This window comes from Lates calcarifer, linkage group LG24, assembly GCF_001640805.2.
Source record: "Lates calcarifer isolate ASB-BC8 linkage group LG24, TLL_Latcal_v3, whole genome shotgun sequence".
Classification (NCBI taxonomy): Eukaryota; Metazoa; Chordata; class Actinopteri; family Centropomidae; genus Lates; species Lates calcarifer.
Window position 1 is genome coordinate 7,929,690 of NC_066856.1, and position 13,926 is coordinate 7,943,615.

The 13,926-nt window shown below is 40.0% G+C and overlaps 1 protein-coding gene across 1 annotated transcript in view; it reads left to right on the forward strand.

The window, feature by feature from the left end:
• The window catches only part of ctnnd2a (catenin (cadherin-associated protein), delta 2a), a 286,657-nt gene that overhangs the window by 104,165 nt on the left and 168,566 nt on the right, over positions 1–13,926 (forward strand). Inside the window, 1 exon segment of the mRNA XM_051067006.1 lies at positions 10,417–10,529. Within this exon segment, the coding sequence (XP_050922963.1) occupies positions 10,417–10,529 (113 nt within the window).

Consider the following 13,926-nt stretch of genomic DNA (forward strand, 5'->3'; position numbering starts at 1 on the left):
GCATATAAAACTGTTATGGGCCAGCTGTTGGCAGTCATACGTCTTAGGTTTGTGCAGTTTTTTAAAGGAGCATTAGAATCCAAAATTCTAACAGGTACAGCTGCTGCTTTTGGTCATGTCCAGTAGTTTACTAGTGCAGTACCATGATCATGGTTTGAAGATTTTACATATAAAAGTATGACAAATATTTTCAGTTGTCTTCATCTTCATTCTCATTCATAGCTTATTTTCAACTGTTGATATAGCTGTCTTTGAAGCTGTTTTTCTGAAATCCTCTTTGCCTGGACCAGAGATATTTTAATCTTTGGCTCATATTTATTTAACAACACAACACAACACAACACAACACAACACAACACAACATCACTCCTATCTAACACTGAAAGTTTGAGTAGAAGTGAAAATACTCAAAATTCAGGGCAGAACATGTGAGGTGGTGGTGATGAATTACATCACAATTTTTCACACACATCACAACATCACAACACCTCAATACCTTAAAATTTGATTAAGAATGGCCATGTTTTTCTGTATTAGATACACTGTAACCCATTCATTTTTTAGATTAAGATAAAATAGAAAAAAACTTCAGCTGTGTGTTTGTTATAAGTTACTTACAGATAGGTAGAGGCTAAAATGAAATTCTGCCAAAATGTGCTGTCAGCTGCCTCTTTAGTAAAACACCCTGCTACAAAATTAAGGTAGGATAAGATCCACACCATACATGATTTAACTAATCATCAGTTACATAGAACTCCATGTACAAACAAATTTGTTCTCTAAGGGTGTTTAAAGCAGTCCCAGGTTCAAAACAGAATGATTTGAACTAAGTCAGTGTTTGCTTACTGTTATCAACTCCCTTCCCTCAAAACAGAAACCAGAACATAAACGTTAAATTCACTGTCTTGACCTACTTCTGACGTGTCTAGGGAGCATGTGAGAATACATTTTAACACTTCATTTCTTTGTATCGCTGCAATTTTAAAAAAAAATATTTTTCTTGGGTGTGTCACTTTATCCAAGGTGCAACTTGCCAGCGCCAACTGTTGACATTAAAAGAATGAGGTTATAATTTATTTTCTTTTAACTTGAATGATGTTTGTATTATTTACGTCTTCTTAGGACATAATACCTTTTGCTAGGGAAAAGCATATGTGTAAAAATAAACTCTAGAAGTGGATTTAAATGTCATATGTGACAGTTTCTTCAGTTGCAAGTCTTTTTCCTCCACTGTCATTGACTTGTTTTGAGAAAACAGAATAATGAGACTTAAGTCACAAAACTAAAGTTACTAAAGGTTGGTCATAGTGATTATATTTAGATATGATATTTTAATTAGATTTTCCACTTCAGCAGTTAGATAAAATTATTTTGCCATGCAGTTTTAGTTGCTTTACTGGAACACTAGGTAAAGCAAACTTTATTACAGACTAAACAGTTTTGTCTGTTTTCTGTTCCTGGCTCACCCTCCTTCCTTTTCTATTCACTTTGAACCATTTTTACAGGAGGTATTACTGGAAATAATCACGCATAACTCCAGTTTTTATTTGTGTTATGTCTCCCCTGCATCTGTAAGTCCTCCAACCAGGATAAACAAGACCTGAAGAGCAGTGTCCTAATGGTTGTTTGGTTTGGTCTTGCCTGTAGTTGCTGATAAATCTAGAAGAATTTAATGTTATGAGGTCACTGATGCAGCTGGATTCACTTGTTTTTTTCCTTTTTCCACTAAGGCAGTTTTGACTATTTCTCGCCATTAATGGGTTGTTGTTATCATTATTATTATTGTTATTATTATTAATATTATTATTAAAGGTTGGCATATCAAGCAGATCCAAAACAATATATCATGATCTGTCAGAAAGTCAGAAACACACACTAAATTAGGGTGCACAGCATGTAGACATAGATCAAAATATCTAAGCCGTAAGTCATCAAAATGAAATAGCACAATCATTTAAAGCAAACTTACTGGTGTGTTAGTGGTGCAGCATGGTCTCAGACAAAGGATTTGAACAGAATACACCCAGCCCTTATATAACTTCTCCTCCTCCTCTCTAACTCCTCTCCCCTGTGCACTGACAGGTGAATCTCTCCACCCACTCTCAGTCTCTCAGAATTGACAGTCAAGCATGAGATTCTTGAACATGAGCCATAAACCCTTCAATGGAACTGCTTACTGTTATTATCAGTGCTGATGTGCTGTCCATTGCATTACTGTCGTACCCATAATCACATTAAAGAACACCCCTCAGGTACTGCTGCTAATGTAAATTAAATTTCGTTAGACACAGGCTGACGCTTAAAGTGCCAGTCATCACTGTGATAGGAAGGACTAGTATCCCTGGTGTACAACAATAATGAATCATCTCTTATGGAAAAAAAAAAGATAGGTGCTAATGAGCAAAGTTGATGCAGAATGGAGCCAGACCAAGCTGGGTAATATTTCTTTGTCTAGTACCACCAGTGTTTGCCAGATGGCCAGAACACCTGCATACACACCTACACAGAAATGCACACACTTTTCATATATTGCTGACGTTAATATTAACCCTAAACAATTACTTAATCTAACCTAACCTGTCATCTTAAAGGATGATTCATGTTTATTGCAACTTGGATCATAACTTATTTGAAAAAAAAACAAACAACAAAACAATAATAAGCTACTCAAACGGCCTGTTGTAAATCCATTTTTTGTTAGTCTCCTTGGTTGACTTTCCATGCTCGCTGTAGTTGCAACAAGTCCTCCAGTCGTTTGTCGTTGTGGAACAGTCATGTTTAAAAGAAACATGGTCAACCCCATCCATCCACCCCATCCCTCTTCCTAATGTGAACTTTGTTGCTCTCTATAGTACATCACCTGACTTCCCCCTTTGCTCCCATCATAATTACTATACAACTGCTGGAGGTTGTCTAACAATAAAATGTAACTATGGGTTGTAATAAGCTGCTGGCACAGATGACCTATGGGCTCATTCTTTACAGGAGGACAGTCTCTGTAGTTGTTCATGCTCTATTAGCGACATTAATTGTGCAGTCGTTTTTCGATTTCTCTCCAAATGTAATGGTAAATAACACGGTGAAACTGTTGGCTTGTTTACAACCTGTTTGAGTCTGACTGATCCAGGTTCTGGCCCTGTCTGACTTATAGTGATGTTGCTGCGTTCCCAGATCTCAGCAATTAAGTATGTTAGTACAGCGTTATCATAACCACTGGAATTAAGGAGACGAAAATGTACGAATATGATCCAAGTGGCAATGAGCGGGAATCATCCCTGAAGCAAAACGTAATCCGAGTGAGTTTACACACACACAAAACAATGTCCTCACTCAAAAGTCTGCAACCTGGTACTGGTTCTCTCAAAGATAGATAGAGGTGCAAGAACATACACACTCATGGCCCATGTCAGGTAACAGTAAACCATAGTGTTCAGACTTAGACATACAATACCTACATTGTTAAAGGAAAAAAAAGTCTTTAAGATGGTCAGATGATCAGTTGTCCTTTCTTTTCTGTCTCTTTTTCTTATTCTCTCTTTCTTGCAAACACACATGCACATGCAGAGGCAGTGGATCAGGTATCCCTCCCTCGGCCATCATCTCATATGACTTTCATCAACAGAGACATCAAAGTCTCCCATGTCTTGCTTCCACACTCTCTCCCTATACTTACTCTATTCTGTCCTCCAGTTCTTGTTCCCTTCCCCTCCCAGCTGCTCCTCTCCTGACTTGTGGTTGACTTTTCACACTCATTAAAGTGACAGAGAAGACAAGTACAGGAGAGAGAGAGAGAGAGAGAGGAGAGAGAGAGAGAGAGAGAGAGCTGAATCTCAGCTAAATTTGAACCATACCTAGGCTGCATGAATCACAGCTGTGATTTCCGAAAGGAGGAACAGGGGTGATTGCTACTGTGTGGAGAATATTAATATGCATGGGAGTAACAGAGAAGAGGAGAGTGACCTTTTTACCAGCTCCCATTCACATTTCCCTTTCCCACTCCTTCATTCCACTCATTTCGTCTCAGCTTTTTTTCCCCCCATTCCTCTCAGCTGATTGGGGAAGGGGAGAGAAAGAATGTAAGAGCAAGAGAGAGAGAGAGTTACTTCTCAGCTAGAAGGTCATAGCTCTATTTGATAGCCTTTTGTCTCCCATCCAAAAACAGCACTGTTAATAGCTGCCCATAGGCCACTTTATAATGATTGGGCCTTATCTCCAGAAACACGCAGACAGTCACACACAGGCAGCACACACTGTCCTTAAAATTTAGCTTAAACAGAAAAAGAACTATACTGGTGTTAGCTCTCATACTAGCCGTGGTGAAACAAAACAAGGCCAAGGCTGCTCTTTATTCCATTTAAAGCTCTGATGCATGGGTTAGGACTATGTTCTCCTGCAGTATGCCCCTGTGTTTGCCCCATATGCGTTGCTTTAAAATGTTGCCTGTGTTTTGTTTTATTGCCTTTGGACAACCCCTTCAAACAGTCTAATGAGAGTAGATTCTATTTATCAAGATGTGAAGCTCATACTTCACATGAAAACAAACCAATACAAGTGGAAATTACAGAGAGCACTTTATTAAAGCTGGATCCTGGAAGTGTACCTGGTCATGCAGCAACAGTTGCCTACGACTTTATTCTTGTCACTGAGTTGCGTTGTGAAAAACGCTTAATAACAGTTTCATTACCAACAAAAAGGATTTTTAAAGAATTCACTTTTGATTTTGTTTTATTTTTGTTTTCATTTTTGGTGTTTTTATCTAGTCTTTAGTGTTTTTATTCTGTATAAAGCTGGCTCTGTGGGTTTGCTCTCGGATGATGTGATACTCTCTGGATCCCAGTGGGAGAATTTCCTTCTTTCTTGCCCTCCCCCACAGGGAGGTCAGATATCACCTCTGTGTTCAAGAATTATTAAGCTTTAATGCCTCGCTGAAGGACACCAAAACAGAGTAGAGGATTTTTGTAAGGCAATATAAGTGGCAGTACATATCTGAAGGTACTCAAGTTTGCATGTACAATAACATATACACTCTATATTTTAAGTGCTTAATACATTATCTACATGTGGGATTTACTCAGCAAGCCACTATATATTCATACTGTATTATTTCCTCTGTTTTGCCCCACGGTATTATATATCTAAATATTGCTCACTAAGAAGCGGAGTGGTTACTTTCCTCCAGGTGTTGGTACATTATTATCTCTACCTGATGTTGACTTTGACACCCATGGAGCACTGCAAAACACTGCCAGACCAAACCATTGGGAAATAACTCAAAACCAGCATGCTCTAAAAGCTGTCCATGGTAGTTTTTTTTTTTCTTTCAACATATTTGAAGCACAGTGTTTGAGTAGCTGCTGCTGGCACTCACTGTATATTACTAAATGATCAAAATGTTAGTAGTATTGTTTTCTGTCATGAATCAAAGTCAGTGTTCTACACTGAGTGCACTATATTTAGACATAATAAGCATTCTTTCACTCTAAAAGCACTTGTGACTATAGTTCCCAGCCCCCACCCTCTGATTTTTGTGGATATGCAGTCACCCCTGTGAGAGCAGTGCAGGTATGTGAAAGGGCAGGGACTGTGTTTGGGAGGAGTCAGGACCTAATATATAATGCTGACGGGTGGATGAGGTTCTGCAGTTGCCATAGAGACCTTTGTGGCTGAAGGCGGCGGCTGCTGCTTTATTCATTCCTGAGAGGGAGGCGGTGACACACACGCACAGCACATGCACCACGTAGTGGAATCCTACACCTTGTGCATTTTGATAGAAACACACAGGCGAAGCACAAAGAGGGCCAGCTGAAACTCCCAGCTCATCAGTTTTTGGATCAGTTGGACTGTGGTCTGTGCACGCATCAAGGTAAAATATACTATTACATACAAAACAAATTGTTTGTAATCATGTTACAACTTCCGAAATCAGCAAAACAAGTGGATATTTCATAAAGTCTACATGGAGAATTATCAAAATAGCTGCTATGGCGATTCCTATCTTTTGATTTGAATGTTGAAGATATCACATTGTTAAGGTTATATTATGATCCTAGCTGTACAGAGATCCAACATCAGCATTGTTGCAATGTTCTTAGAGAGATGACATCCAGATAATGTTAAAACACAGTAGAGAAGATAAATTGCCTCCACCGAAGAGACAGCTTGGTTGTCTTCCTTAAATGTATTACATGAAAAAAAATGCTTGTCTCCAAATTTACTTCTCTGTGCATAATGTCCAAGTACTGAGGCTTTTAGCAGTTGTTTTGTACAGATACACCTTTCTGTTCTTGTCTGTTTTAATCTTTCTCATAATTCACACTTCGCCTAATCTTATGGTTCATTCTGGCAGGCCAAGTTTAATAGCTTGTATGCGCTTCTTTTTCACTCTAGTTAGTTTTACATTTACATAATGTGAAGTTTTCCTCCACTGTTCTGCAGAAAATCTTACTCATAGTGTTGGTAAAATATATCCTGACTTTTCCAGTATATAATAATTTGCTTTCGATCCATTACCCAGATTTCATGCTGGTGTCAGTTTGAATCTACTGTGCTTCATAATTTTCAGACAAGTAAGCATTTCCTCTGTCAAATTTTATCGAGCTGGCAGATGCTAAAAACATAATTCAACAAAATAAGTTTGTCTCAAAAACATTGCAGAAACTTTCTGATGTGAAGTCAGTTGTTCTTAAGTTCTGGTAGTGCTTTACAGCAGCAGCTTTGAATATACTGCTGTTCACGATAGTGTAGTAGTGCGCACTGATACTTATAATACAATACAGATGTGTAGTTTCCAAATCACAGAAGTCAAAAAGTCCTCTAAAGAACATTTTAGCATCCATAATTGTAGATAAAACCCAAATTGCAGCACAGAGCTCGGAAACTACCGTTCCTGCATTAGTTTTGATGGTGTCAAATCTGCTCTTTACTGTCATCTAGTTTCAGCTAATCAAAGTGCGCGGCGGCATGTAATTGGACAAATTAGTTAAACTCGCTCGTCTGGTAGAAATACTGGTACTAGCCCTTGGCCGATTCATGAGGGTGCTTTTGAAAGACTTTGTCAGTCGCACTTCATCTTCGTAGGCATCATTTATTGGGACGTATCAACAAAATAGCACTTCCTTAGGCAAATGGATTTGAATGAAGAAAAAGTGTGACAAAGGTTTATGCACAATTAAAGAAATTTCACCCCAATGTAGACCTGACCTAACCAGTTTTCCATCTGTTCTGGCATTCAAGCATTTACCATGTTACCTTAGAAGGCATTTAAGATATTTTATTGTCGAGGTATTATATATCATCAGTTAGCATAATGCTGCTTTAGGTGCAGGGATTTGCATTTTCACACCTTGAGGATTTAAAACAGTTGCTGCTGTGGCAAAACAAGGTGACAAAGCAGTCTGCCGTGGGGAGCAGAGCGAGGCTTTGAAACCAGGCACCTTGCTGTAAAACAAAGCTTTAATTTAAAATTACGGGTCCAGAGGGTTTAATAGACCCTACTCAAATTCCTAGCATCACCTTGCTTTGCAAATCATAGGGGCGGCTGAACCTGCTAGTTTGTTGTTCACATGTGTGAGATTTATCTTGTCACAGGTAGAGAAAGGAAAATCTAGAGAGCAGTTACTGACTGGAGGTAGAGCAGTGAGTGGAGGAAAGCAAGGACAATTGGTGAGGGAAGTAAATGAAAAGAAGACGAAAGTGGATCATGGAATCTACTTAGTGAACTAAATTTAATCTAAATTTTTGACTTATCCAGCTGCTGAAGAAACTCATCACGTTCTCTCTATATTGGAAGTCAAATGTCAGAAAGTTTGGCCCAGTACTGTTGCAGAATTTCCTATAGATGTTGTTGCTTTCACCTTCTGTCCAGTTCATCCCAAACCAGCTCTTTAGGGTCTAGGTTTGAAGCCACGGTCTCATTCTGCTCTTCTAATGTTCCTAGTCATTATCTTGCTGTAGGATGAACCCCTGACCAACCAGTCTGTCTTCCTTTGATACTTGCCTTTTTCTCACCATTCTGATAGCAATATATACAGCACTACCCTAGTCTGCAGTATAGTATCGTCCTAATAATGCATCCAATGGTGCAGGAACACAGTTTGTTTTGTGCCTTTGTACAGACAGAGGGTTTGTAAGTAATCGAAAAAAGTTGGGGCAGCTGTAAGAATTGTTTACAGTAGCTGTAAGTTAACCAATTTCTCAGTCTCTCCAAAAGGCCTGTTTTCTATGAATATGCATGATTTTTTTTTTTTTTTTAACCTTGGGCAGCTCTTAAATTTCAATAAAAAGTGGAATACTTTTGACCGTCAGTGCATGTGTCAGGGGCTTACTTTTGGCACTCACGTGAATGTGTATTTACATGTCTGTGTATGTGAGAGAGGGAGAGGAAAAGAGACTAGGTACATGAATGTGTGTATAAGAGCAGGACAGTGAGAGGGGGAAAGAAAGAGTGCACATAGTTATGAGTAAATGGTTGCTTTAAGCATGTGTGGAAAAAGGGGAGATGAATTACATTGTGCTCTGTCGTGTTTGTGGCGGGAGAGGGGATTGAGGTTGGAGACTTGAGATAGACCGGGGATCAACTCATTCAGAGCTTCAAATGGCTTTGAGAAAACCAATCAAACCAGCATACGCACTCTCCGCAGTCATACATACACAATAACTTGCGCGCCATTGATCTGCTTCCATGTGGCGACGCACACACTTGCTCACACACATGCATTCACATGCTTCCCCACAGTGATTTCTGCTTTGAAATCTCATCTGTCTGGCTCATAGCTAGATGACTGATATGTAACTGTCAGTAAGCCACTTCAATTGCTAATGCATCAGCACACTCACAAACAGGGTTGGGTGCAGGGTTATGCTTTCAGGGGTGGTGAGAGTGACAGGCACACACTCACACCTCCTCCAGAAGTAGCATGTATGCCAACACTCACTGTGTAGGCATACATGCTACTTCTGTAACTAGGAGCATGTAACTTGTCAGGGTCTACATTTGGGTATCCCCGAAGTCCATTTTGACTGATATGATCATTTTAGTGCTTATCATATTACTGTACAGCAGCTTATACTAACCATCAGACTGGACCTAATGACTCTGAGGAGTTATGTCAGAGGTCATTTTTCCTCTATTTTTGGTCTGATCGCAGCCTGACAAAAAAGCTAGGCATGGTGATTCATCTGTAGTTTGTATTATTCTACACCTTTAAATCTAGTTCACGCTACAGTTTGTGAAAACTTTATTGCAAAACCCCATTACTTCAAATGCTAAAAATTCCATCATCTAGAATGTGTCTCATTATAAAATTAGATTATCCAACCAGTAAAAGTGTCACTGTATTGTCATCATTTTAATTGTTTGTCTGTCTTCTTTTAAGACTGGACCACCTTTAAATGTGATCATGTCACAGTGTAAATAAACAGGAAGACAACTCATCTGGGAATAACAAACACACGTTTCATGAAGGAATTTCACAAATATCTTCGTTAGACAGATTTACAGTCTGTAACCCACTTTCAGGAGGAGTGCTTCAACTACTCCAGCGACACAGTCTACCTGCACCACACAGCAGATAGGATTAAAGTGCTTTTCTTGCTTTCAACCAGTCAATCTGCCTCACGTCTTTACTCGCCTGTCAATCACGTTCGTGTTAATGATGACACTTCAGTCTGTGAAATGACTGTTCTCCAGCCCTGAGCTGATTCCACGTCCTGCAGCTGACAATGCTTCACTTCTCCTACAACAAGTAGGCTGCAGTCCCAGAGCAACTTATTATTTATTTCAAAGGGGTAACGTCATACATTTAATGAAGAATATTTTGATTTTAACATTTTCAACACACCCATCCTTCCCTCACTAATGACTAATCAGATATGAAATAAAAAGTTTTTTGGGGGGGATTCGATAACCCTGAGGTAGAGATAGGTACTTAAGCATCAGTTCCAAACTGTCATACTTAAGGTCTCTACACACTGGGAATGTTTTTGTTTTGTTCTTTTTTTTCTGATTAATTCACATCTCGCACTTTTGAACTGAAGTTTTTTTCAAATGGAGGCTGCTTTTTCTAAGCACACTGCGAATAAATGCATCAACCAATCACATACACTACCAGAGGCTCCTCTGGGTCAATCTTCTGCCTAGTTGGTCCTCTGTCTCCTCAGATGTAGTGCTAGCATCCCCCATCAGGTCCCTAAGCAGAGCCATCAACATCCTATAATATGCTGAGGACTGGCCATAGTGGGGCTTCAGCGCTTGCATATTTGCAGGCGGGTAATTTCGCATCTTCATGTCGTTTATTCATCACGCCCCCGGTGCGCAAAGACCTTTAGGATCTTCCCAGCAGAACCTCGACTCTCTCTATGTCTTCCTCGCTGTCTCACTCTGTCTCACGCACACTTTGTTTTTCTTTACTGCTTCAGGAACTTCAGTTTGAACGCCTGACCAGGGAACTTGAGGCTGAGCGTCAGATTGTTGCCACCCAGCTGGAGAGATGCAAACTGGGATCAGAGGCAGGCAGCATGAGCAGCATCAGGTAACACGCAAACTGTGTTTCTCTCTCTCTCTCTCCCTCTCTTTCTTTCTTTCTCTCTCTCTGTCTCTCTCTGTGGATGTGTAATTGTTCTTCTATCTTTGTGAGGACCAGTTTGAGTTTTAGACCTTTCAAGTGAGGACATTTTGGCCTGGTCCTCGCAACTTCAAAGGATTGTTTGAGGGTTTAAGACTTGATTTTAGGATTTGGGTTAGAATAAGGTTTAGATTGGGGTTAGGCATTTAGTCATGATGGTTGAGATTAGAGTAAGCGGCTAGTGAGTGCATTATGTCAACTAGTGTCCTCACAAAGATATAAGTGTGTGTGTGTGTGTGTGTGTGTGTAGGAGTGTAGGTGTGTGTGTCTGGTGGGGTTAGGGAATAGGTATCAGGTAACACATACTGTCCCTGTCCCTACTGTGCTTGTTTTTTGTGTGTGTGTGTGGACAGGATGTGCGTGCTTGTGTGTTTGTGCAGACTTAGATCATGATGGAACAGGTTCCGTGTCCTTCACGACACTAACGCTGACTGCACCATTATACACCTTCATATTACACACATGTGCACACGCACACAAACACATTACAGCGCACACACCAAGGGTGTTTTCTCCTCGGGTCCATGGAGTGATGTTACTGGAAAAGAACAGTGTTCCCCCCGCTGTGGGGTGCATTTATCAGCTGGATGGATTGGGACAGCACTGAGATTGCAGACAAAATCACACACCCAGATAAATGCCCACACACACACACACAGCCACACACATTGATGGAGCTGCATGGTTTAAAATAACACTGAGCTTGTGGGGAGTTTAATACACATACTATACAGGCAGATACATGACATAGCAGTGTTATGAACATGATAACACACTTGACAAGCACACAAATGTGCACACTCTGACAAACACGCACACACACCATGACAGTTGCTGAGGGCTTGATATCACAAATACGTTGACACAGCCATTGGCAGCGTTGGTGAGGGTGTGACAATACACACCTTCACCCACACATATACATGGTCACAAAATGTTCTCTTAGAGACTTCTCTTTGCAACAGAAACTTGGGTCAAGCCATAGTATTACACTTCCTGGAAACCCTTTCCTCAATTAGCATATTAGCCACAACCCCAAAAATACTTTATTATGTTCCCTAATTATTAAGTCTGACCTTTCTGCTGCTAAAACTATTTTCAGGGTAAAGATGAAGGAGCTAGGAATGGAGGAAAGAGAGACGTATGTGATTTGCTTGCAAATTTTGAATTTTATGCCAACAGCTCAAACCTTGAGCATTATATCCTCCCCTCTCCTCTATAGTAAATGACTGTTCCCTCAATTTTCTTTCTTAGAGGTTTTGCCTCCCTTGGATAAAAATAAAATTTGGTGGAAAGATGGGTTAAATTATTGATGCCATAACATTTTTTTTTTTGGGGGGGGGGGTGTGCATGCCTACATATGTGCATGTTGATGTGTTTGCATGAATTTTGCTGTCATGTCAAAGAGGCAGGTTCATATAAATTCAGGATCCCTCTGACTCCCTCAGGCAGTTTATTGCATATGTACACAACCCTGCGGGTGGGGGGTTTGGTGGGAACGGAGCACACTGGGGGGGCGGACACTTTTGAACTTTCCCACTTCTCCAGCTGAGCTTCAGATGAAACTTTATGGTAAAAGTTTAGAGGCTTCCTCCCTAGGTTTCTGCTGAAGTTCTGTCATTTATTAATACACCTGGATAGTGATATAATATTTACTCTAGCACCAACATCAAAAGCAAAGTAACAGAGTTAATCATAATTAGTGTGCCATATATTTTTTTCTGTGTTTAATGTCTTTCTGTTCTGTTGTGATTTTATGTGTTTTAGATGCCCAGACAGACTTTTGTGTATTTCAGAGTTGCTTAAATGCCAAAAAAGACTGTTAAGCTTTTATCACACACTGATATGTAACTGATTTTACGATTTCTTTTTCTATGATTTGCTTGGCTTATTAACCCAATGTCAAGCCATTAATTAAATATCCACTCCAGTCATGACTCACATATATTATTAATATGACTTTGGACAGGTCAGTCAATATTTTTGACCAAGGCAGCTAAGAAAGCAAAGAGCCAAAGCTCTGTCTTGATAGAGCCGTCTAGATGGGTTGTCTGCACCTAATTTCATATTTTAGCTTGTTTTTATTCTCAGAAGAACTTGATTAATTATATATTTACATATATATGTGTGTACATTTTCTTTATTGGCAAATTCATTAGAAGTCTTCATGTGCTGCTTTTTACAACACTTCACCATGGTTTTATCTGAACTTGTGCATCAGTTTGAGTGCATTTGCAGTATGCTTGTGAGAATATCTGCCTGTGTGTGTGTGTGTCTTTGCCAGCAATAGCGTGTCTGCTGTCAAGTCTGCTGTCTCACAGTTGCATCATCTTATGATTATCACATCAGATATAGAGGATTGGCTTAGCTAAGCGTTTGTCTGCTGACAGCTCAGTATATGCCACTGAGTCCACATCCAACCCTGCGTGCGCTCAAATTTGTCAATGCATGTCAACCAAGATGTGTGATGTGCATTTGTCTTTTTTTTGTGCTCATACATACACTCATCTGACAACTCACCTCTGTCTTGGCCTGTTTTTATTTATTTATTTATTTTTCTGGTTTGATTGACATAATCTTTTATGCAGATCCTAACGGCTGTTTTCCTCTTCTTTTATTCCTTTTTGGTCCAAGCCTAAGTATAGATATTAGAGTCTGCAATGCAACTGTGAATGATCAGAGAGACTCTGATGCTATTCAAAGAGACAGCGCTAACCTTTCCCATGGTCTCCAACATCACCACTCATTTTGCTTTCCTTCATCAGGGTCTCAGTGACAGGCAGGAGCTAAATATAGAGCATAGTGGCTGGCTATGAGTGAATAGGTGTTATAATAGAGCACAGGGTAAAAATGAGGGACGGCAGATGAGATAGTTGGATCGGAAGGAAAAGGGGAGACAGTTAAATAGGCAAACAGTAGGAGTCTTTAGTATACTTCATACAGCATTTTTGACATTTCATGGAAACTTTACTTTTATCCCTCTAAAGTTATGTTTCTCCTTTCATGATAATCTGCATTCTCTCAGACAAGGTTTCCTGTGGGCTTAAAGCTGCAGCCACCATATTCACTCAGCAGTGGGTCCATTACTCTGTTAGAAGCCTGTCAGGGTGAAAGTGAACTTAAGTGCACATGCTACCTGGTACCCTGTAGCTTTGTGTGTCTGTGTGATATTACTCCAGATGTGTGGGGGTTCTGTATCCCCTGTCTTTGTGGGTTTGTGTTGCACATGCTTGGAGCAAGTGCTGTGTTTGTGTTTGCGTGTCTGTGTGTGTTCTTGGCAACCGCTGCGAGCCTGCGTGTCCTT